Source organism: Cherax quadricarinatus, chromosome 43 (assembly GCF_038502225.1).
Source record: "Cherax quadricarinatus isolate ZL_2023a chromosome 43, ASM3850222v1, whole genome shotgun sequence".
Classification (NCBI taxonomy): Eukaryota; Metazoa; Arthropoda; class Malacostraca; order Decapoda; family Parastacidae; genus Cherax; species Cherax quadricarinatus.
In genome coordinates this window covers 27382566-27409956 of record NC_091334.1, presented here as the reverse complement: position 1 = coordinate 27409956, position 27391 = coordinate 27382566, and the positions used below count along the sequence as shown (strand labels likewise).

Genomic DNA, 27391 nt, shown 5'->3' with positions numbered 1-27391 from the left:
CTTTAATTGGGCTCAGAAAATAATTTGAAGTTCAGGGAAGACAAATTTCAGTTATTCTGCTTTGGAAAACTTGAGGAAAAAAAATACTGGATTGGAGTATAAAACAAATTCAAACCACAGAGTAGAGCAAAAAAAATAATGTGAAGGACCTTGCACATCTGCTACGAAAATGATAGGATGGCTAACGAGAACATTCAAAACTAGGGATACCAAGCCCATGATGATTCTCTTCATATCACTTGTTCTTTCTAGCCTGGAATATTGTTGTACACTAACTGCCCCTTTCAAGGCAGATGAAATTGCAGACCTGGAGAATATACAAAGAACATTCACTTCATGTAAAGTGGTACCCGGAGTTTTGTACAGCTCCCAACTCGAACAATTATGTAAGTGTATTATTGTAAGTGCTTTTGTAAGTGTATTTTTGGGGGTCTGAAATGGACTAATCTAATTTACATTATTCCTTATGGGAACAAACTCATTTGGTAACAGGACTTAAACTGCCTTCTGGAACGAATTATGGCCGAAACTCGGTGTACCATTGTATAAGTACAATAAAGCACCTAAATTACTGGAAACAGTTAAAGTCCCTTGTGCTCCTTTGAATGTAAGTAAGAAAGATACATGATAATATACACTGGGAAAATCCTAGAAGGATTAGTCCCAAATCTGCACACAGAAATCACTCCCTACAACAGCAAAGTACTTGACAGATGGTGCAACAGCTCCCCCAGTGAAAAGCAGGGGCACCATAAGTACACTAAGAGAGAACACAATAAGTGTCAGGGACCCAAAATTGTTCAACTGCCTCCGAGCATACATAAGGGGGATTACCAATAGACCCCTGGCTGTCTTCAAGAAGGCACTGGACAGACACATAAAGTCATTACCTGACAAGCTGGACTGTGGTTTGTACATTGGTTTACGTGTGGCCAAGAGTAACAGTCTGGTTGATCAGGTCCTGATCCACCACGAGGCCTGGTTATGGACTGGGCTGTGGGGGCATTGATCTCTGAAACTTCGTCCAGGTATACTTCAGGTGTGGCAAGGAATTCTAGTACTTGCTTGCTATAGGTTCAAACCCCACTCATTCCATTTTTTCTCTCTCTTCTGTATATCAGTTGGTGTAATATATAGTGTTAGTGTTAATGACAAGTGGTGAGTTAGGAAGAGTCACAGTGGTCAGTGGTCAGTCGTCACGTGAGGTCACAGACCCTGAGCTGCTTTGGGGATTAGTGTGGATGGTTACAAAGCATGGCTTGCTTCTGCAGTGTTTTAAAAATTGAGGTTGGAGAGTTGAAGGAGGAGGTCTTGCTTCTCCAGGAGGAGATTAGGAGGTTGAAGGTCCACCTCAATGGGTCTGGGAGAGAGTGTGAGGTGGCTGGAGTTGTGGGGAATGAGGCTTCTAGCAGTGAGGTGCAGTCTGTCTCTCGCTGTGAGGAGGCTGTAGGTGGGGAGGTAGCAACGGCTACCAGCAGTGAGGTGCAGCCCAGCACCTGCTACAAGTGGCGAGTGATTCACAGTAATGGGAGGCGCATCAGAGTAAGGAAAGTTAAGAGTGAAGATCTGAAGGTAGGAAATCGCTTCTCTGTTCTTCAGGATGAATGTACTTCAGTGGCCAGTGAAGGTAAGGGTACTACTGCCCCTGCTAATGGAGGTAAGCACATTCTTGTGGTTGGCGACTCTCAGGTAAGATATATTGACTGTGCTTTTTGTAATAGGAATAAGAAGATGAGAGATAGTGTGCTCCCCTGGAGCTGGTGTTAGGGACATAGTCAACAGGCTGGATAATATCATGTCAGGTAATGGGAACAAGCCCATTATCTGTCTCAGTGCTGGTGGAAATGATATTGGGAAGGGTAGGAGAGAAGAGCTGCTAGATAAGTACAGGTCAGCTATAGATTTCATTAAGTCTAAGGGAGGGATCCCAATCATATGTAGCATCTTGCCTAGAAGGGGAGTAGGAAATGAATGGTTGTCTAGGGCAATTGGTGTAAATTGCTGGCTAGACAGATACTGCAAGGAACTTGCAATCCCATTCATTGACAACTGGAACAACTTTTATGGCAAACATGATATGTATGCAAGGGATGGGGTACATCTCTCTGGGGCTGGGGTGGTAGCACTTGCAGACTCAATTGAGAAGGCCATTGGTGAAATGCCTATGATTTTAAACTGATAGAAGATAGAGGTATGGGTGTGTGTGGGAAACAAGCAGGTTGCAACACTAGGGTTGGAAACAGTAAATGTATAAAAGGCATTCAGCATGAAGTTATAAATAAAAATAATAGATCAGGTCAGCAAACAAAGGGGGACAGCAGAGGGCAGCAAGGGACTAGCTCCCTTAAGGTTTACTATACTAATAGCAGGAGTGTAAGAAATACTCAATTGCCCAATTTTATTCTAAAATCCCTATTATTGCCCAATTTTGCTTTAAACTATATTGATCAAACTTATTTTAAACTTCTTTTATTGACCATTTTTATTCTATACTTTTTTAAACTAGTATTTTCAACTACAACTTTTATATTATCCTGTCTACCATCTTACTAGCATATTATAACCAAGTCATTGCCATTTTCATTTTTATCATTTTTTTTATTATTCTTTTGCTACCTTAACTTGTATATTTTATCTTGTCAATTTAAATCTAGTTATACTCTAATTCTTATAAACAACTTATATAAGACCTTAGTGCAATTACAATTGAGAGTCTTGTGCCTTTTTTATATTATTAGATTAAACTCAGTTGTACTATAGCTCATTCTAGCTCAATACATAGTTAATACCAAATTTACTATATTAGACCATAGTGCAATTACTAGTGAGAGACTGGTGCTATTTTTAATTTGTATTTTTATATTATTAGATTAAACCTAGTTGTACTATAGCTCATTCTAGCTCAAAACATAGACTCCACAAAATTCATTATATTAGACCTTAGTGCAATTACAAGTGAGAGTCTTGTGCTATTTTTAATTTGTATTTTTATATTACTAGTTTATACCTAGTTGTACTTTAGTTCATTCCAGCACAACACATAGACAACATCAACTTCATTATGTGTAGTAGTGACTATACTCTATATGACCAAAATACTCTAGCTATATACTTGTCCAAACTTCCTACCACTACAGATATCAGTACTAGAACTCAACATACAACTCAGGATATAAATAACCATAATTTAAACCTAGAAGATGATTGATCACGTTGACCCTGATCTAAACCTCCATAATCTGACACCCAATCAAAACCTATTGGAAAGTAACTGCCTTTATTACACAGCATCACAAGCCAGCACTATCCTAAACAATGCTAAAAGTCTATCAGTACTTAACTACAACATCAGGTCCTTAAGCAAACACTATGATGACCTCCTAGCACTCCTTGAATCACTAAAGACACCCTTCTCCTGCATTATCCTTACTGAGACCTGGCTTAAGCAGGACACAATAGATATCTACCCTCTACCAGGATACACAGCAATTCACAACTGCAGACCAAGCCAAGTTGGGGGTGGTATTGCAATCTATTACTTGTACCAATTATCTTGTATTAGCACCACTTGCTTTAGTGATGAATATGGGGAATACATTTTTGCTAATTTTACTATAAAAAACCTTAAGACACCTATAACAATCGGTGCCATTTACCGGATACCTCACACAAACATCCCAAATTTCAGTGAGAAATTAAAGTCACTAATAACAAACAGACAAATGAATAAGCACCACCTTCTCTTAGCTGGAGACTTCAACATCAACCTTGGCTTACTAGATGATCAGTCTGTAACTGATTTCATCAACAATATGAACAACACACTTCTCATACCAACAATAACTAAACCAACCAGGCTCACTGAGACAAGTGCAACCATAATAGACCACACATGGACCCACATACTAGCCCCCCTTAAATCAGGGATAATCACAGATAGCACTACAGACCACTACCCTACCTTCCTCCTGACAAACATTAGTAAACCACCACTTGAATACAACAAAGTCTCATTTAGACTCCATGACGAGGCCTCAATAAGGAAGTTCACAGCTGACCTAGAGACTGTTGAGTGGCCTACAGAATTCTCCAAGGCCAATGGTATTGATGACTGGAGAGACATTTTTCTTAACAAATTACTTAGACTATACAACAAACATTGTCCTATAAAAACGAAACAGATCACAAACAAACGGCTTGGTTGCCCATGGCTAACCAGCACCATTCTGAAATCCATTGACAAGAAACACCAATATGAAAAGCAATATAGACAGGGCTTAATACACAAAGATATTCTTAAACACTATTCATCAGTTCTCACCAAAGTAATAAAGAAAGCCAAACAACTATACTACTCCAGTAGATTCACAGACACTAGAGGAGATATAAAAAAGACCTGGAAAACACTCTCTCAGATTCTAGGGACCCACAAACTGAAAAAAACCAAGAATATTGTCCTAACTAAACCTAATGAAACACCACTACATCCCACTGACACAGCTAACAAGATAAATGACTTCTTCTCAACCATAGGATCTAATCTTGCCAATAAAATCCCACATACCAATGCCCATGCCGGGGACTACCTAGATGGGAATTTCCCAAATTCCTTCTATCTTGCACCAACTGAGCCCACGGAAGTCACCGAGATTATAAAGTCACTTAAAAATAACTCAGGGAATCTGTCTCATGTCCCACCATTACTGTACAAGCGAGTGGCCCATGTCCTTTCGCATGCTATTTCATTACTTTTTAACAAGTCACTAGAAACTAGCACCTTCCCGAAACTACTCAAGATGGCAAGGGTTACACCATTACATAAAGGTGGTGACCCTACAGACTTAAACAACTATAGGCCAATATCTAACTTACCATTGCTATCCAAAATCTTTGAGAAACTCGTGCACAGGAGACTGTATTCATTTATAACGGCACAAAACATACTCAACCCCTGCCAATTTGGATTCAGGAAAAATAAAAGCACTAATGATGCAATCATAAAAATGCTAGATCTGCTTTACACAGCATTGGAAAATAAGGAATATCCACTAGGGATTTTTATTGACCTAAGAAAAGCTTTCAACACAGTAGACCACGACATCCTACTCCACAAACTTGACCATTACGGTATAAGAGGCCATGCGCTTGCTTATTTCAAATCTTACCTTACTAATAGGTATCAGTATGTCACCATTAAAGACACAGCATCAACAACACGGCCACTTGATACTGGAGTTCTGCAGGGAAGTGTCCTTGGTCCCCTGCTCTTCCTCATATACATCAGTGATCTTCCAAACGTATCCCAACACCTGAAACCCATTCTCTTTGCTGACGACACGACTTATGTCATCTCTCACCCTAATCTTGCCACCCTCAACACCATTGTTAACGAGGAGCTGATCAAAATATCGACTTGGATGACAGCCAATAAACTTACGCTTAACACTGACAAAACTTACTATATTATGTTTGGTAGCAGAGCAGGAGATGCACAAATTAACATTAAGATCGAGAACACTCTAGTTACCAGTCATAATGAGGGTAAATTCCTAGGCCTATACCTTGACAACAACCTGAATTTCAGCACCCATATCCAACACATAACCAAAAAAGTATCCAAAACAGTTGGGATCCTCTCCAAGATACGATACTACATGCTGCAAAATGCCCTTCTCACACTATACCACTCACTTATTTATCCATACCTCACCTATGCTATTTGTGCTTGGGGATCAACTGCAGCAACACACCTAAAGCCAATAATAACCCAACAAAAAGCTGCAGTAAGAATAATCACTAAATCCCATCCCTGGCAACACACCCCCCCACTCTTCATAGATCTAAACTTACTCCCTGTTCAGTACATCCACTCTTACTACTGTGCAATCTACATCTACAGGGCCTTAAACTCTAATATCAACCTTGACCTAAAACGCTTTCTTGATAGTTGTGACAGAACCCACAGGCATAACACCAGACACAAACATCTCTACAACATTCCCCGTGTCCGACTAAACCTTTACAAAAATTCAATGTATGTCAAAGGCCCTAAAATCTGGAACACCTTACCTGAGAACTCTAGAACTGCAGACACATTCATCACCTTCAAAACTACCATTAGAAAACATCTTATCTCCCTGATACACCCCATCAACTAACTACACGAATACCACCTGGTGGTTCACACTTACACTCACTCACCCATTTGACCATAAACAGAAATATTAATCTCAATCTTAAAATAATGAATCCTGTGATTCTCCAATACTGAAACTATGTACTGTGCCAAAACAAAAGCATTCACATTGCTAAACTCACAAACTAGTATTTAGTCACTTAGCCATAATACCAACTTACCTCATAATTTGTAATATTTTAAAATTAAGAATTAAACTAAGTCTGCCCGAAATGCCTAGCCATGCTAGGTGTTCTAGTGGTACACTCTGTAATCATTATTTTACTACATGTAAACCACACAATAACCAAATTCTGTAAACTCAGCATTGTAATCCTCATAGAGAATAAACTTTGAAAAGTGCAGGAAACAGATATTATTGCTATAACAGAGACCTGGCTCAGTCTGAAAGATAGAGAGATGCCCTCTGAATGTCACATACAAGGCTATAAATTATTCCACACTGACAGGGTCAACAGGAAAGGTGGTGGAGTAGCGATGTATGTCAGAGACAATTTAAATTGTTGTGTTAGACAAGATATAAAATTAGAAGCGTCAGCCACTGAATCTGTTTGGTTACAGCTTCTCGAGGGCTGAGAAAAACTAATTTTGGGTGTGATTTACAGGGCCCCAAATCTTGATAGGGAGTGCAGTAAACTTCTATGGGACGAAATTCGTAAGGCATCTACATACGAAAATGTTGTGCTAATGGGAGATTTCAACTATAGACAGATTGACTGGAGCAATTTGACAGGAAATTTAGAGTCAGGTGACTTTCTTGATATGTTCCAGGATTGTTTTTTAAAACAGTTTGTGACAGAGCCAACTAGGGGAAATAACCTCCTTGACTTGGTTCTTGCCAGTAGGGAAACACTAATTAATAATCTTGAGGTTAATGATGAGCTTGGGGAAAGTGATCACAAATCACTCAGTTTTAATATATCATGGAATTCCCCTAATAATGGCAATCAAGTCTCTGTGCCTGACTTCTGCTTGGCTGATTTCATAGGACTGAAAAATTACTTAGGTGGGCTGAACTGGAATGACCTGACTAAGGGTCAGGTAGGTGGTGATGGATGCCGATATGATGCTTTCCAGGGCATAGTTCTAGCTGCTCAGTCAAATTATGTTCCAAATAGGGAAATCAGATCAAACAAAAATGATCCTAAATGGATGAACAATAGATTAAAATATCTAATTGGTCAAAAGAGAGGCATATATATATAGGCAAATCAAAAGAGGAGAGGGGCAGTTAAGAAATCGATATATTCAGTTAAAGAGAGAAATAAAAAAAGGAATTAGAAAAGCAAAAAGAGATTGTGAGGTTAAAGTTGCAAGAGATTTGAAGACTAACCCAAAAGGATTTTTTCAGGTATACAGAAGTAAGATCAAGGACAAGATAGGCCCACTCAAAAGTTCCTCGGGTCAGCTCACTGACAGTGATAAGGAAATGTGTAGAAGTTTTAACACATACATCCTCTCAGTTTTTACACAGGAGGATACCAGCGATATTCCAGTAATGATAAATTACGTAGAACAGGACGATAATAAACTGTGCACGATTAGGGTCACAAGTGACATGGTCCTTAGGCAAATAGATAAATTAAAACCTAACAAATCCCCAGGCCCTGATGAACTGAATGCAAGGGTTCTAAAGGAATGTAAAGAGGAGCTTAGCACACCTTTGGCTAATCTTTTCAACATATCACTACAAACTGGCATGGTGCCAGAAAAGTGGAAAATGGCAAATGTGATACCTATTTTCAAAGCAGGTGACAGGTCCTTAGCTTTAAACTATAGACCAATAAGCCTAACCTCCATAGTGGGAAAATTTATGGAATCAATAATTGCCGAGGCAATTCGTAGCCACCTTGAAAAGCATAAATTAATCAACGAATCTCAGCATGGTTTTACAAAGGGGCGTTCCTGCCTTATGAATTTGTTAACTTTTTTCACTAAGGTATTTGAGGAGGTAGATCATGGTAATGAATATGATATTGTGTATATGGACTTCAGTAAGGCTTTTGACAGGGTCCCACATCAGAGACTATTGAGGAAAATTAAGGCACATGGAATAGGAGGAGAAATTTTTTCCTGGATAGAGGCATGGTTGACAAATAGGCAGCAGAGAGTTTGCATAAATTGGGAGAAATCAGAGTGGGGAAGCGTCACGAGCGGTGTTCCACAGGGGTCAGTGTTGGCTCCCTGCTGTTCACAATATACATAAACGACATAGATGAGGGCATAAAGAGCGACATCAACAAGTTTGCCGATGACACCAAAATAGGCCGTCGAATTCATTCTGACGAGGACATTAGAGCACTCCAGGAAGATTTGAGTAGACTGATGCAGTGGTCGGAGAGGTGGCAGATGCAGTTTAATATAGACAAATGCAAAGTTCTAAATGTTGGACAGGACAATAACCATGCCACATATAACTAAATAATGTAGATCTTAATATTACGGATTGCGAAAAAGATTTAGGAGTTCTGGTTAGCAGTAATCTGAAACCAAGACAACAGTGCATAAGTGTTCGCAATAAAGTTAATAGAATCCTTGGCTTCATATCAAGAAGCATAAATAATAGGAGTCCTCAGGTTGTTCTTTTTTTTTTTATTTTATTATCACACCGGCCGATTCCCACCAAGGCAGGGTGGCCCGAAAAAGAAAAACTTTCACCATCATTCACTCCATCACTGTCTTGCCAGAAGGGTGCTTTACACTACAGTTTTTAAACTGCAACATTAACACCCCTCCTTCAGAGTGCAGGCACTGTACTTCCCATCTCCAGGACTCAAGTCCGGCCTGCCGGTTTCCCTGAATCCCTTCATAAATGTTACTTTGCTCACACTCCAACAGCACGTCAAGTATTAAAAACCATTTGTCTCCATTCACTCCTATCAAACACGCTCATGCATGCCTGCTGGAAGTCCAAGCCCCTCGCACACAAAACCTCCTTTACCCCCTCCCTCCAACCCTTCCTAGGCCGACCCCTACCCCGCCTTCCTTCCACTACAGACTGATACACTCTTGAAGTCATTCTGTTTCGCTCCATTCTCTCTACATGCCCGAACCACCTCAACAACCCTTCCTCAGCCCTCTGGACAACAGTTTTGGTAATCCCGCACCTCCTCCTAACTTCCAAACTACGAATTCTCTGCATTATATTCACACCACACATTGCCCTCAGACATGACATCTCCACTGCCTCCAGCCTTCTCCTCGCTGCAACATTCATCACCCACGCTTCACACCCATATAAGAGCGTTGGTAAAACTATACTCTCATACATTCCCCTCTTTGCCTCCAAGGACAAAGTTCTTTGTCTCCACAGACTCCTAAGTGCACCACTCACTCTTTTTCCCTCATCAATTCTATGATTCACCTCATCTTTCATAGACCCATCCGCTGACACGTCCACTCCCAAATATCTGAATACGTTCACCTCCTCCATACTCTCTCCCTCCAATCTGATATTCAATCTTTCATCACCTAATCTTTTTGTTATCCTCATAACCTTACTCTTTCCTGTATTCACCTTTAATTTTCTTCTTTTGCACACCCTACCAAATTCATCCACCAATCTCTTCAACTCTATATATCCTTGGTTAGGCCTCATTTAGATTATGCTGCACAGTTTTGGTCACCGTATTACAGAATGGATATAAATGCTCTGGAAAATGTACAAAGGAGGATGACAAAGTTGATCCCATGTATCAGAAACCTTCCCTATGAGGATAGACTAAGGGCCCTGAATCTTCACACTCTAGAAAGACATAGAATTAGGGGGGATATGATTGAGGTGTATAAATCGAAGACAGGAATAAATAAAGGGGACGTAAATAGTGTGCTGAAAATATCTAGCCTAGACAGGACTCGCAGCAATGGTTTTAAGTTAGAAAAATTCAGATTCAGGAAGGATATAGGAAAGTACTGGTTTGGTAATAGAGTTGTGGATGAGTGGAACAAACTTCCAAGTACAGTCATAGAGGCCAGAACGTTGTGTAGCTTTAAGAATAGGTTGGATAAATACATGAGTGGGTGTGGGTGGGTGTGAGTTGGACCTGATTAGCTTGTGCTACCAGGACGGTTGCCGTGTTCCTCCCTTAAGTCAAGGTGACCTGACCTGACTAGGTTGGGTGCATTGGCTTAAGCCGGTAGGAGACTTGGACCTTCCTCGCATGGGCCAGTAGGCCTGCTGCATTGTTCCTTCGTTCTTATGTTCTTATGCTTTATCCTGGTACAGGAGTAACTTGGTGGAGTTCCAGGGTCATCTTACTGGTAAGGGTGTTCATCTGCTGCCTCCCAGCCTCAAGTACCTCTCCCTGCATGTGTTGAGTGACGACCATGCTCACAGCCTCCTACCACAGCTGCACCATGCTATCACGTCCACACTACATCAGCTGGTGTACCTAAGTGAGTATCTCACTGGCTTTTAATGACTGGTTTTTAACAACCGGATTTTAACAGCTGATTTTTAATGACAGGTGACTTCTCCATAGAATTTTTAAGGTACATGGTGGTTTCTTACAATTTGTGATAAATACGGAGTTTCACAAGTCTGGGCCCGGGGCAGAGTGCATGAGCATGATGTTAAGTGGCTTTTTTGTAGTTGAGTAAGGTTGGGGTTATATCAGAAATTTTGGAGATGTCCACAGAGAATTGAGACACTCATTAAAAGTTTGTGTGAATTATCAATTATTAAATAATGTCTATTGAGTGATATTCAGCTTGTTTCTTAATTGTTAGTGTAAATTTCATCTTGTTTAAGCAAACTTCAATTCATTACATGTTTTTTCTATATTTTGCATGTGAGAAAAAGTATTTAGGATTTCTTTTAATTTTATTAACCCTTTGACTTTCGGTCATATATATGTCTTACGAGGTACCATGTTTGACGTATATATACTCATAAATTCTAGCGGCTTCAAATCAAGCAGGAGAAAGCTGGTAGGCCTCATGTGAGAGAATGGGTCTGTGTGGTCAGTGTGCACCATATAAAAAAATCCTGCAGCACGCAGTGCATAATGAGAAAAAAAACTCCAACTTTTTTTTTTTAATTAAAACGTTGAATTTGTGGTCTATTTTTGTATAGTATTTATGGTTGTATTCTCATTTTCTTGGTCTCATTTGATAGACTGGAAAACATATTATAGAAATAGAGGTAATTTTGATTGATTTTACTATGAAAAGAACCTTGAAATGGAGCTCAAATTAGGGGAAATGTTTGACTTTTGCCGATGTTCAAAAGTAAACAAATGATGTCATTGTCCAATAAATGTCCAACTAGCCATTCTAATATGCAGTCATGAATGGGTTGATGTTATTTATACAATTATTACAATATTGCAATAGTCTGCATAACAGTAAATCTTCTATTTTTTGTTTGAATAAAAATTCAAAATAGAAAGCAAGAGTAATATCAGAGGGGCCTGGAGACATGACTGATGAACAAAGAAAATGTTATTTTAGAGCCAGGAATGTCTGCATTGTTCATTCTGGACACTATTTTGAAATTGTCATATTTTTTAATTTGCATGAAATTGGCCAAATTGCAAATTTCTGACCACTATTGGGTAGTTGAAATTGGTAAATGGGTAGTTTCTTGTACTCAATCTATAGAGCAGATGGAGTTCTAAAGAAATAGTTATGAGTTTGGTCGACTGGAACAATGGAATTAACCGAAAATAGGGCTTAAAGTGGGGGAAATCGCCAATTCATTAATATCGCTGAGGTCGCTAACTTTGCGAGAGTGTAATTCCGTAAGTTTCCATCAAATTTCATACTTTTGGTGTCATTACCATCGGGAAAAGATTCTGTATCATTTCAGAATAAAAAATATTTTTATTTTTTTTTTTAATTTTTGCGACACCAGGAGACACCTCAGGATTTGGGGTTGCGACAGTCAAGGGGTTAATGATTTTTTTGCTACACAGATAACCCGCACATAGGAGAATGAAACTTACGATGATGTTTTGGTCCAACCCGAACTAGTCAGTGGTCAAGGTCAGACCAGAACATTGTGACACATTTCAGTCGGGATATTCGTGTATTGTTCCACTCACAGTATTGTGCATTTTTATTCTTTAAAGTCAAGGATATTTTCAAATCTGGTCAGGTCCACTATTCACTTTGTTTAGGTGTATTTATCTCATGGTGTGAGTATAGTGTACCACTGCAGGTGTGAAAGTAACAGGAGGAGTGTCAGCAGCAGCGCTGACATCACTACCCAGCACACCACGAGTGGAACTGGTGTTGGTTGACCTGAGTGATGCTAGTGTGAATGATGCAAGTAATGTGATCAAGGCACTGAAACCAACAGGAGGGTGAGTACTTTCACAAGTGTATACTCTTCATTAGGTGGTGTGAATGATATAAGTAATATGGTCCAGGAGCTGCAACCACTATGAGGGTGAGTACCTTCACAAGTGTGTACCCTTCAGTAGGTGGTGTGAATGATACAAGTAATGTGGTCCAGGAGCTGCAACCACAAAGAGGGTGAGCACCTTCACTCTTGTCTACCCTTCGTAGGTGGTGTGAATGATGTGAGTAACATGGTCCAGGAGCTGCAACCACTAGGAGGGTGAGTACCTTCACAAGTGTGTACCATTCAATAGGTGGTGTGAATGATGTGAGTAACATGGTCCAGGAGCTGCAACCACTAGGAGGGTGAGTACCTTCACAAGTGTGTACCATTCAATAGGTGGTGTGAATGATGTGAGTAACATGGTACAAGAGCTGCAACCACCGAGAGGGTGAGTACCTTCACTCTTGTGTACTCTTCAGTGGTGGTATGTTGACACCAGTGGTAGGCTCTTGATTCAAGGAACTGGAAATTAAATAACCTTTCTTTGGATGTTATGAGTCTAGCTGTTTGCAATTAATATAATAATAATAATACTGTACTAATAATAATATTCTTAATATATTTTGCAATTTTTGGTGGATCAGAGTAGTTACAAGGCCTATGGAAGCCAGTTGTAAGATCTATGAAGGCCAGTTGTAAGGACTTGGAAGCCAGTTGCAAAGACTCGGAAGCCAGTTGCAAAGACTCGGAAGCCAGTTGCAAAGACTCGGAAGCCAGTTGCAAAGACTCGGAAGCCAGTTGTAAAGACTCGGAAGCCAGTTGTAAAGACTCGGAAGCCAGATGTAGGGCCTATGGCAGCCACACACCCTGTGAAATAATAGTAAGAACATGCTTCCACATACCTTGCAAGTTCATGTTATCGCCGTTCGTAAGAGATGACAAGAACACTGCATCACTGCTGGTGATACCTGACATGTGTCTAACTTAAGTAGTCTTTAAGTATTACGTTAAGTCCGCCTCAAATGCCTCGGCATGGTAGTGGCTTTCTTTGTACCAGACATATTATGAAGTGTAAACACACGGTGTAACCTTAGCAAAGAAATAATTTTTTTTTTTTGAGTGATGGTGCTGAGTAGCTGGTAGCTACCAGTGTGTAGTGTGGAGCAGCTGGTAGCTACCAGTGTGTAGTGTGGAGCAGCTGGTAGCTACCAGTGTGTAGTGTGGAGCAGCTGGTAGCTACCAGTGTGTAGTGTGGAGTAGCTGGTAGCTACCAGTGTGTAGTGTGGAGTAGCAGGTACCTACCAGTGTGTAGGTGTGGAGTAGCAGGTAGCTATCAGTGTGTAGTGTGGAGCAGCTGGTAGCTACCAGTGTGTAGTGTGGAGCAGCTGGTAGCTACCAGTGTGTAGTGTGGAGCAGCTGGTAGCTACCAGTGTGTAGTGTGGAGCAGCTGGTAGCTACCAGTGTGTAGTGTGGAGCAGCTGGTAGCTACCAGTGTGTAGTGTGGAGCAGCTGGTAGCTACCAGTGTGTAGTGTGGAGCAGCTGGTAGCTACTAGTGTGTAGTGTGGAGCAGCTGGTAGCTACTAGTGTGTAGTGTGGAGCAGCTGGTAGCTACCAGTGTGTAGTGTGGAGCAGCTGGTAGCTACCAGTGTGTAGTGTGGAGCAGCTGGTAGCTACCAGTGTGTAGTGTGGAGCAGCTGGTAGCTACCAGTGTGTAGTGTGGAGCAGCTGGTAGCTACCAGTGTGTAGGTGTGGAGTAGCAGGTAGCTACCAGTGTGTAGGTGTGGAGTAGCAGGTAGCTACCTGTGTGTAGGTGTGGAGTAGCAGGTAGCTACCAGTGTGTAGGTGTGGAGTAGCAGGTAGCTACCAGTGTGTAGGTGTGGAGTAGCATGTAGCTACCACTGTGTAGGTGTGGAGTAGCAGGTAGCTACCAGTGTGTAGGTGTGGAGTAGCAGGTAGCTATCAGTGCATAGGTGTGGATTAGCAGATAGCTACCAGTGTGTAGGTGTGGAATAGCAGGTAGCTACCAGTGTGTAGGAGTGGAGTAGCAGGTAGCTACCAGTGAGTAGGTGTGGAGTAGCAGGTAGCCACCAGTGTGTAGGTGTGGAGTAGCAGGTAGCTACCAGTGTGTAGGTGTGGAGTAGCAGGTAGCTATCAGTGTGTAGGTATGGGGTAGCAGGTAGCTACCAGTGCATAGGTGTGGAGTAGCAGGTAGCTACCAGTTTGTAGGTGTGGAGTAGCAGGTAGCTACCAATGTGTAGTGTGGAGTAGCAGGTAGCTACCAGTGTGTAGGAGTGGAGTAGCAGGTAGCTATCAGTGAGTAGGTGTGGAGTAGCAGGTAGCTACCAGTGTGTAGGTGTGGAGTAGCAGGTAGCTACCAGTGTGTAGGTGTGGAGTAGCAGGTAGCTACCAGTGTGTAGGTGTGGAGTAGCAGATAGCTACCATTGTGTAGGTGTGGAGTAGCAGGTAGCTACCAGTGTGTAGGTGTGGAGTAGCAGGTAGCTACCAGTGCATAGGTGTGGAGTAGCAGGTAGCTACCAGTGTGTAGGTGTGGAGTAGCAGGTAGCTACCAGTGTGTAGGTGTGGAGTAGTGGGTAGCTACCTGTGTGTAGGTGTGAAGTAGCAGGTAGCTATCAGTGTGTAGGTGTGGAGTAGCAAGTAGCTACCAGTGTGTAGGTGTTGAGTAGCAGGTAGCTACCAATGTGTAGGTGTGGAGTAGCAGGTAGCAACCAGTGTGTAGGTGTGGAGTAGCAGGTAGCTACCAGTGTGTAGGTATGGAGTAGCAGGTAGCTTCCAGTGCATAGGTGTGGATTAGCAGATAGCTACCAGTGTGTAGGTGTGGAGTAGCAGGTAGCTACCAGTGTGTATGTATGGAGTAGCAGGTAGCTACCTATGTGTAGGTGTGGAGTAGCAGGTAGCTACCAGTGTGTAGTTGTGGAGTAGCAGGTAGCTACCAGTGTGTAGGTGTGGAATAGCAGGTAGCTACCGGTGTGTAGGCGTGGTGTAGCAAGTAGCTACCAGTGTGTAGATGTGGAGTAACAGGTAGCTACCAGTGTGTAGGTGTGGAGTAGCAAGTAGCTACCAGTGTGTAGGTGTGGGGTAACAGGTAGCTGCTAGTGTGTAGGTGTGGGGTAACAGGTAGCTACTAGTGTGTAAGTGTGGGGTAACAGGTAGCTACTAGTGTGTTGGTGTGGGATAACAGGTAGCTACCAGTGTGTAGGTGTGGAGTAGCAGGTAGCTACCAATGTGTAGGTGTGGAGTAGCAGGTAGCTACCAGTGTGTAGGTGTGGAGTAGCAGGTAGCTACCAGTGTGTAGGTGTGGAGTAGCAAGTAGCTACCAGTGTGTAGATGTGGAGTAACAGGTAGCTACCATTGTGTAGGTGTGGAGTAACAGGTAGCTACCAGTGTGTAGGTGTGGAGTAGCAGGTAGCTACCAGTGTGTAGGTGTAGAGTAGCAGGTAGCTACCAGTGTGTAGGTATGGAGTAACAGGTAGCTACCAGTGTGTAGGTGTGGAGTAGCAGGTACCTACCAGTGTGTATGTATGGAGTAGCAAGTAGCTACCAGTGTGTAGGTGTGGGGTAACAGGTAGCTACTAGTGTGTAGGTGTGGGGTAATAGGTAGCTTCAAGTGTGTAGGTGTGGGGTAACAGGTAGCTACTAGTGTGTTGGTGTGGGATAACAGGTAGCTACCAGTGTGTAGGTTTGGAGTAGCAGGTAGCTACCAATGTGTAGGTGTGGAGTAGCAGGTAGCTACCAGTGTGTATGTGTGGAGTAACAGGTAGCTACCAGTGTGTAGGTGTGTAGTAGCAGGTAGCTACCAGTGTGTAGGTGTAGAGTAGCAGGTAGCTACCAGTGTGTAGGTATGGAGTTGCAGGTAGCTACCAGTGTGTAGGTATGGAGTAGCAAGTAGCTACCAGTGTGTAGGTGTGGGGTAACAGGTAGCTACTAGTGTGTAGGTGTGGGGTAACAGGTAGCTACAAGTGTGTAGGTATGGGATAACAGGTAGCTACTAGTGTGTTGGTGTGGGATAACAGGTAGCTACTAGTGTGTAGGTGTGGGGTAACAGGTAGCTACTAGTGTGTAGGTGTGGGATAACAGGTAGCTACTAGTGTGTTGGTGTGGGATAACAGGTAGCTACTAGTGTGTAGGTGTGGGGTAACAGGTAGCTACTAGTGTGTAGGTGTGGGATAACAGGTAGCTACTAGTGTGTTGGTGTGGGATAACAGGTAGCTACCAGTGTGTAGGTGTGGAACAGCTAACTACAAGTGTGGTGAATATCTGAAGTCTTCATGTATAAACTTCATCAGGTTCGTGACCTGGCTGCAGCATCCCACAGTGGCTGATGAGCGATCGGCATGATTGGTTGGCCACACTGCGATTCTTTATGGTGTGCAACTTGGTCCTGATACAGTGACCAGTGCCAGGTAATGCACTGCCAGGTAATGCACTGAAGGCTACTTATCAGGGTGAAGCTGGGTGACCACAGTTATGAACTGTATGTCCAAGATAGACATTGTCTTGAGTGAATTTTCTACATATCATCTTAAGGCATTAAATGTTCCAGTGAGTGTGTCTAAATTAGATAAATTTAGACATAACCTGGAGACCTGGAGTTTACCTGGAGAGGGTTTCGGGGGTCAACGCCCCCACGGCCAAGTACTGGTTATCAAATAGAATTGTCAATGTGTGGAACAATCTGCCGAGCATGGTAATAGCAGCTAAAACCTTGGGCAGCTCTAAAACGAGAGATTGTGATGAATTGATTAAGTCTTGTGTTGTTGAATAACTTTTGAGATATTATGTAATATAGAGCACATGTGTCTGGTCTTGCTAATGTCAAAGTCAACCATGCAATGCAGTTTGTGATGCATATTTGACGTGCCTCGTCATGTTCACTGGGTTTTCACGATGTGGATGTGGGTGATGCTACACCTATTAAGCAGCAACCATATTGTGCTAGCCCAGCCATGACTAATGTGTTGCAGGATCAGGTCTGTTTGTTACTGGAAAGTGTTCTCATAGAAGTCTATGATCACTCTGCATTCTTGTCCCTAAGCCAGATGGAACGACATACGTCCACATATTACTATAAGGCAAACACTGTTACTAATCCTGATGAATTTGGTTTTGCCTGTAAGCCATGCTGAGTACAGTGGAACCTCGGCACTCAAACTTAATTTGTTCCAGAAGGCTGTTTGAGTGCTGATCTGTCCAAGTACTGAACGAATTTTTCCCAACAATTTTCTTTTTGGTTGGCTGTTATCACTAACCCTCTTAGGCCCCATGGTGACTTATTTAAACAAATAATATAAGGATGCAAGGAAACGCAAAATAGTTTACAGAGAAGTTCTGGCAGGTTGTGTTTGTTTGGTCGAGTGCCGAGCAAATGGTCAACTATCGAGTACCGAACAAAGCCTCTGAATACCGAATTGTTCGAGTACGGAGCTGTTCGAATACTGAAGTTCCACTGTACCTGTCTAAACTGGATCTCTATTAGTCACCAGCTAACAATATACAGCCTCTCCTCACTTAACAACAGAGTTCCATTCCTAAGACCACGTCGGTAAATGAATTCACTGCTAAGTGAAGAGCATACTGTAATGGTAGTGGGTTTGTGTCAGTCATCTTTGATATTGTTTTAATGTCACTTTGCACCATTTATAACATTTCTGGTATACGTATTTTTAAATGTTTATCCAGTAGTGTACTCTACATTGTAATAAACAGAATAGAGGAGCTCAGCCCTAATATACATTATTTAAGTATGTATAGTGGTCAGAGAGCCTGTCGTAAGTCCGAAGCATCGGTAAATGAGTATGTTGCTGAGTGAGGAGAGGCTGTACAGTAGTATTTTTGGTGAGGTAGTGTTTATTTGTATATACATTCACAGCAGTGTGTTGTATGCTAGGCCTGCCAGGCCTATAGCCTGATGAAAGAATTGAGCACTCATCCAGGTGCAAAGGGCATCTGGCGGTTAGTGAGAACGAGTCAGGATGTCATGGAGTGAGTCTAGGTAGAACTAGGCCTACGCTAGATGACAGCACCAACAATAGCGGCCATGACACACAAAATGAACCCAGCAGTGGTTACAATAATGATAAATACACCATGACTTGTATTTTTTTTTTTACACTCTTTGTAAACGATTTTTATAGTGAGTGGTGATCACTGAGACATTTCTGGTAAATTTTCCTCAGGGCAAAGCTATCTGCCCAGCCAGTTTATGTTGGGATGCTGATATCACACTGACCACAGATTAAATTTTTGTGTCATTAGCTTGTAGAGAAAAATTTACCTTGCATTTCAGTCAGGAATATCCACCTTAATGTTGGTTTACTGTTGTTTATTGTTGTAAACAATACATTTAGCAATGATAGAGACTTTCCATGTTAAGTTAGGAAATTAAATTAGGAAAGTGTTAATAGCTACTAGCAGGAGGTTTACTAAATTAGGCATTATATTAACTTGCCATACAACAATAATAAATTTAAAAAATTATTAGCTTGATAGTTTTTTAGGATTAAAAAAAATCTTTGGTGTGTTTATAAAAAAAAACTTTAGGCTTCTTATAATATAGGCTTACACAAGGCAGGTGTATATGAGCATGTACAATAGTAACTACAGGCATATATAAGTAAGTTTATTCAGGTATACACAAATACAGTTACATAGAATTATCATACATAGCAGCATATGTGTAGAGAACCTGGGATAACACAAAAAAGTCAGACACAGTGACTTATTTCCATTGGGGTCCTTTTACCTTATTATTTTTTTTATTATTATCACACTGGCCGATTCCCACCAAGGCAGGGTGGACCACCAAGGCAGGGTGGCCCACCAAGGCAGGGTGGCCCACCAAGGCAGGGTGGCCCACCAAGGCAGGGTGGCCCGAAAAAGAAAAACTTTCACCATCATTCGCTCCATCACTGTCTTGCCAGAAGGGTGCTTTACACTACAGTTTTTAAACTGCAACATTAACACCCCTCCTTCAGAGTGCAGGCACTGTACTTCCCATCTCCAGGACTCAAGTCCGGCCTGCCGGTTTCCCTGAACCCCTTCATAAATGTTACTTTGCTCACACTCCAACAGCACGTCAAGTATTAAAAACCATTTGTCTTCATTCACTCCTATCAAACACGCTCACGCATGCCTGCTGGAAGTCCAAGCCCCTCGCACACAAAACCTCCTTTACCCCCTCCCTCCAACCTTTCCTAGGCCGACCCCTACCCCGCCTTCCTTCCACTACAGACTGATACACTCTTGAAGTCACTCTGTTTCGCTCCATTCTCTCTACATGTCCGAACCACCTCAACAACCCTTCCTCAGCCCTCTGGACAACAGTTTTGGTAATCCCGCACTTCCTCCTAACTTCCAAACTACGAATTCTCTGCATTATATTCACACCACACATTGCCCTCAGACATGACATCTCCACTGCCTCCAGCCTTCTCCTCACTGCAACATTCATCACCCATGCTTCACACCCATATAAGAGCGTTGGTAAAACTATACTCTCATGCATTCCCCTCTTTGCCTCCAAGGACAAAGTTCTTTGTCTCCACAGACTCCTAAGTGCACCACTCACCCTTTTCCCCTCATCAATTCTATGATTCACCTCATCTTTCATAGACCCATCCGCCGACATGTCCACTCCCAAATATCTGAATACATTCACCTCCTCCATACCCTCTCCCTCCAATCTGATATCCAATCTTTCATCACCTAATCTTTTTGTTAAACTCATTACCTTACTCTTTCCTGTATTCACTTTTAATTTTCTTCTTTTGCACACCCTACCAAATTCATCCACCAATCTCTGCAACTTCTCTTCAGAATCTCCCAAGAGCACAGTGTCATCAGCAAAGAGCAACTGTGACAACTCCCACTTTATGTGTGATTCTTTATCTTTTAACTCCACATCTCTTGCCAAGACCCTCGCATTTACTTCTCTTACAACCCCATCTATAAATATATTAAACAACCACGGTGACATCACACATCCTTGTCTAAGGCCTACTTTTACTGGGAAATAATTTCCCTCTTTCCTACATACTCTAACTTGAGCCTCACTATCCTCGTAAAAACTCTTCACTCCTTTCAGTAACCTACCTCCTACACCATACACCTGCAACATCTGCCACATTGCCCCCCTATCCACCCTGTCATACGCCTTTTCCAAATCCATAAATGCCACAAAGACCTCTTTAGCCTTATCTAAATACTGTTCACTTATATGTTTCACTGTAAACACCTGGTCCACACATCCCCTACCTTTCCTAAAGCCTCCTTGTTCATCTGCTATCCTATTCTCCGTCTTACTCTTAATTCTTTCAATAATAACTCTACCATACACTTTACCAGGTATACTCAACAGACTTATCCCCCTATAATTTTTGCACTCTCTTTTGTCCCCTTTGCCTTTATACAAAGGAACTATGCATGTTCTCTGCCAATCCCTAGGTACCTTACCCTCTTCCATACATTTATTAAATAATTGTACCAACCACTCCAAAACTATATCCCCACCTACTTTTAACATTTCTATCTTTATCCCATCAATCCTGGCTGCCTTACCCCCTTTCATTTTACCTACTGCCTCACGAACTTCCCCCACACTCACAACTGGCTCTTCCTCACTCCTACAAGATGTTATTCCTCCTTGCCCTATACACGAAATCACAGCTTCCCTATCGTCATCAACATTTAACAATTCCTCAAAATATTTCCTCCATCTTCCCAATACCTCTAACTCTCCATTTAATAACTCTCCTCTCCTATTTTTAACTGACAAATCCATTTGTTCTCTAGGCTTCCTTAACTTGTTAATCTCACTCCAAAACATTTTCTTATTTTCAACAAAATTTGTTGATAACATCTCACCCACTCTCTCATTTGCTCTCTTTTTACATTGCTTCACCACTCTCTTAACCTCTCTCTTTTTCTCCATATACTCTTCCCTCCTTGCATCACTTCTACTTTGTAAAAACTTCTCATATGCTAACTTTTTCTCCCTTACTACTCTCTTTACATCATCATTCCACCAATCGCTCCTCTTCCCTCCCGCACCCACTTTCCTCTAACCACAAACTTCTGCTGAACACTCTAACACTACATTTTTAAACCTACCCCATACCTCTTCGACCCCATTGCCTATGCTCTCATTAGCCCATCTATCCTCCAATAGCTGTTTATATCTTACCCTAACTGCCTCCTCTTTTAGTTTATAAACCTTCACCTCTCTCTTCCCTGATGCTTCTTTTCTCCTTGTATCCCATCTACCTTTTACTCTCAGTATAGCTACAACTAAAAAAGTGATCTGATATATCTGTGGCCCCTCTATAAACATGTACATCCTGAAGTCTACTCAACAGTCTTTTATCTACCAATACATAATCCAACAAACTACTGTCATTTTGCCCTACATCATATCTTGTATACTTATTTATCCTCTTTTTCTGAAAATATGTATTACCTATAACTAAACCCCTTTCTATACAAAGTTCAATCAAAGGGCTCCCATTATCATTTACACCTGGCACCCCAAACTTACCTACCACACCCTCTCTAAAAGTTTCTCCTACTGTAGTATTTAGGTCTCCTACCACAATTACTCTCTCACTTGGTTCAAAGGTTCCTATACATTCACTTAACATCTCCCAAAATCTCTCTCTCTCCTCTACATTCCTCTCTTCTCCAGGTGCATACACGCTTATTATGACCCACTTTTCGCATCCAACCTTTACTTTATTATTATTATTTATTTTTTTTTTATTATCACACTGGCCAATTCCCACCAAGGCAGGGTGGCCCGAAAAAGAAAAACTTTCACCATCATTCACTCCATCACTGTCTTGCCAGAAGGGTGCTTTACACTACAGTTTTTAAACTGCAACATTAACACCCCTCCTTCAGAGTGTAGGCACTGTACTTCCCATCTCCAGGACTCAAGTCCAGCCTGCCGGTTTCCCTTAACCCCTTCATAAATGTTACTTTGCTGACACTCCAACAGCACGTTGGAGTGTGAGCATAAATTCTTGAATTTACACATTCATGTTCTATTTTCTCCTTCCATAACTGATCCTTCAATATTACTGCTACCCCTTCCTTTGCTCTAACTCTCTCAGATACTCCAGATTTAATCCCATTTATTTCCCCCCACCGAAACTCCCCTACCCCCTTCAGCTTTGTTTCGCTTAGGGCCAGGACATCCAACTTCTTTTCATTCATAACATCAGTAATCATCTGTTTCTTGTCATCCGCCCTACATCCACGCACATTCAAGCATCCCAGTTTTATAAAGTTTTTCTTCTTCTCTTTTTTAGTAAATGTCTACAGGAGAAGGGGTTACTAGCCCATTGCTCCCGGCATTTTAGTCGCCTCATACGACACACATGGCTTACGGAGGAAAGATTCTTTTCCACTTCCCCATGGACAATAGAGGAAATAAAGAAGAACAAGAGCTATTTAGAAAAAGGAGAAAAGCCTAGATGTATGTATATACAGTGGACCCCGCTTAACGATCACCTCCAAATGCGACCAATTATGTAAGTGTATTTATGTAAGTGCGTTTGTACGTGTATGTTTGGGGGTCTGAAATGGACTAATCTACTTCACAATATTCCTTATGGGAAAAAATTCGGTCAGTACTGGCACCTGAACATACTACTGGAATGAAAAAAGTTCGTTAACCGGGGGTCCACTGTATATATATGCATGTGCGTGTCTGTGAAGTGTGACCAAAGTGTAAGTAGGAGTAGCAAGATATCCCTGTTATCCAGCGTGTTTATGAAACAGAAAAAGAAACCAGCAATCCTACCATCATGCAAAACAGTTACAGGTTTCTGTTTCACAGTCATCTGGCAGGACGGTAGTACTTCCCTGGGTGGTTGCTGTCTACCAACCTACTACCTACCTACCTTACCTTATTATTATTATTATAATATAAAGGTGATAATATTTTCTTATTATTCTCTAATGAAGATAACATCTTATTATCTCACTGAAAAGACTATGTACTACACGAGGGTCATTAAGACTATCTACTACACGAGGGTCATTAAGACTATCTACTACACGAGGGTTATTAAGACTATCTACTACACGAGGGTCATTAAGACTATCTACTACACGAGGGTCATTAAGACTATCTACTACACGAGGGTCATTAAGACTATCTACTACACGAGGGTCATTAAGACTATCTACTACACGAGGGTCATTAAGACTATCTACTACACGAGGGTCATTAAGACTATCTACTACACGAGGGTTATTAAGACTATCTACTACACGAGGGTCATTAAGACTATCTACTACACGAGGGTCATTAAGACTATCTACTACACGAGGGTCATTAAGACTATCTACTACACGAGGGTCATTAAGACTATCTACTACACGAGGGTCATTAAGACTATCTACTACACGAGGGTCATTACTAGGAATAAGGTAAATTTACACGTATGTTAGCTAAAAAATAGAAAATCATTCCCCTCCCTTTCTGTAGCTACATTCATCAGACATCTTTTTGGCACTCTTCTTGAACTGGTTCACGCTATGACTGGCTTTGACATGTGCGGGTAGTCTGTTCCATTCCTTTATTGCTGTACAATAAAAGGTGTTTGAAGCCTGGCCACTGACTGTGGGTACTACAAAGTTGTGCTCTCTCCCCCTAGTACTATGATTGCTTTGGTTCCCAACCTTGACAAAACTGACAGCAAGATATTCTGGACACTGTTTGTGAGCAATTTTATAAACATGATTTAGCTTCAGTTGTTTTACTCTGTCTTCAACATTCAGCATATCCAACTGCTGTAATTCATCCTGGCCTACATGTTCTCTTGGTCCCAGCCCAAGGATGAATCTTACGAGTTTGTTCTGGGTGATTTGCAGTCTATCTTTCAGTTTTTTTGTCAAGGCAGAGTACCATGAAGAGCAAGCGTAATCCATATGGCATTGTATAAGAGCTAGACATAACTTCAGGCATATATGAGCATGTACAATAGTAACTACAGGCATATATGAGCATGTACAATAGTAACTACAGGCATATATGAGGGTGTACAATAGTAACTACAGGTATATATGAGCATGTACAATAGTAACTACAGGTATATATGAGCATGTACAATAGTAACTACAGGCATATATGAGCATGTACAATAGTAACTACAGGCATATATGAGCATGTACAATAGTAACTACAGGCATATATGAGCATGTACAATAGTAACTACAGGTATATATGAGCATGTACAATAGTAACTACAGGTATATATGAGCATGTACAATAGTAACTACAGGTATATATGAGGGTGTACAATAGTAACTACAGGCATATATGAGGGTGTACAATAGTAACTACAGGTATATATGAGCATGTACAATAGTAACTACAGGTATATATGAGCATGTACAATAGTAACTACAGGTATATATGAGCATGTACAATAGTAACTACAGGTATATATGAGCATGTACAATAGTAACTACAGGTATATATGAGCATGTACAATAGTAACTACAGGTATATATGAGCATGTACAATAGTAACTACAGGTATATATGAGCATGTACAATAGTAACTACAGGCATATATGAGCATGTACAATAGTAACTACAGGCATATATGAGGGTGTACAATAGTAACTACAGGCATATATGAGCATGTACAATAGTAACTACAGGTATATATGAGCATGTACAATAGTAACTACAGGTATATATGAGCATGTACAATAGTAACTACAGGTATATATGAGCATGTACAATAGTAACTACAGGCATATATGAGCATGTACAATAACTACAGGCATATATGAGCATGTACAATAGTAACTACAGGTATATATGAGCATGTACAATAGTAACTACAGGTATATATGAGCATGTACAATAGTAACTACAGGCATATATGAGCATGTACAATAGTAACTACAGGTATATATGAGCATGTACAATAGTAACTACAGGCATATATGAGCATGTACAATAGTAACTACAGGTATATATGAGCATGTACAATAGTAACTACAGGTATATATGAGCATGTACAATAGTAACTACAGGCATATATGAGCATGTACAATAGTAACTACAGGTATATATGAGCATGTACAATAGTAACTACAGGTATATATGAGCATGTACAATAGTAACTACAGGCATATATGAGCATGTACAATAGTAACTACAGGTATATATGAGGGTGTACAATAGTAACTACAGGCATATATGAGCATGTACAATAGTAACTACAGGTATATATGAGGGTGTACAATAGTAACTACAGGCATATATGAGCATGTACAATAGTAACTACAGGCATATATGAGCATGTACAATAGTAACTACAGGCATATATGAGCATGTACAATAGTAACTACAGGTATATATGAGGGTGTACAATAGTAACTACAGGCATATATGAGCATGTACAATAGTAACTACAGGCATATATGAGGGTGTACAATAGTAACTACAGGCATATATGAGCATGTACAATAGTAACTACAGGCATATATGAGCATGTACAATAGTAACTACAGGCATATATGAGCATGTACAATAGTAACTACAGGCATATATGAGCATGTACAATAGTAACTACAGGCATATATGAGGGTGTACAATAGTAACTACAGGCATATATGAGCATGTACAATAGTAACTACAGGCATATATGAGGGTGTACAATAGTAACTACAGGCATATATGAGGGTGTACAATAGTAACTACAGGTATATATGAGCATGTACAATAGTAACTACAGGCATATATGAGGGTGTACAATAGTAACTACAGGTATATATGAGGGTGTACAATAGTAACTACAGGTATATATGAGGGTGTACAATAGTAACTACAGGTATATATGAGGGTGTACAATAGTAACTACAGGCATATATGAGGGTGTACAATAGTAACTACAGGTATATATGAGGGTGTACAATAGTAACTACAGGTATATATGAGGGTGTACAATAGTAACTACAGGCATATATGAGGGTGTACAATAGTAACTACAGGTATATATGAGGGTGTACAATAGTAACTACAGGTATATATGAGGGTGTACAATAGTAACTACAGGTATATATGAGGGTGTACAATAGTAACTACAGGCATATATGAGGGTGTACAATAGTAACTACAGGTATATATGAGGGTGTACAATAGTAACTACAGGCATATATGAGCATGTACAATAGTAACTACAGGCATATATGAGCATGTACAATAGTAACTACAGGTATATATGAGCATGTACAATAGTAACTACAGGTATATATGAGCATGTACAATAGTAACTACAGGCATATATGAGCATGTACAATAGTAACTACAGGCATATATGAGCATGTACAATAGTAACTACAGGCATATATGAGCATGTACAATAGTAACTACAGGTATATATGAGCATGTACAATAGTAACTACAGGTATATATGAGCATGTACAATAGTAACTACAGGCATATATGAGCATGTACAATAGTAACTACAGGTATATATGAGCATGTACAATAGTAACTACAGGTATATATGAGCATGTACAATAGTAACTACATGCATATATGAGCATGTACAATAGTAACTACAGGCATATATGAGGGTGTACAATAGTAACTACAGGCATATATGAGCATGTACAATAGTAACTACAGGCATATATGAGGGTGTACAATAGTAACTACAGGCATATATGAGGGTGTACAATAGTAACTACAGGTATATATGAGCATGTACAATAGTAACTACAGGCATATATGAGGGTGTACAATAGTAACTACAGGTATATATGAGGGTGTACAATAGTAACTACAGGTATATATGAGGGTGTACAATAGTAACTACAGGTATATATGAGGGTGTACAATAGTAACTACAGGCATATATGAGGGTGTA

General features: G+C 40.8%; 1 protein-coding gene across 6 annotated transcripts in view; it reads left to right on the top strand.

The window, feature by feature from the left end:
* The window catches only part of LOC128694212 (uncharacterized), a 233316-nt gene that overhangs the window by 183694 nt on the left and 22231 nt on the right, over positions 1-27391 (top strand). For 5 of the 6 annotated variants that reach the window (XM_070093792.1, XM_070093790.1, XM_070093791.1 and 2 more), the window contains exons 4-5: positions 10422-10591; positions 12357-12501. In XM_070093792.1, the coding sequence (XP_069949893.1) occupies positions 10422-10591; positions 12357-12501 (315 nt within the window). Of the gene's footprint in view, positions 1-10421; positions 10592-12343; positions 12502-27391 lie in introns of all 6 variants that reach the window. The other variant, XR_011393130.1, reaches the window with a different exon arrangement.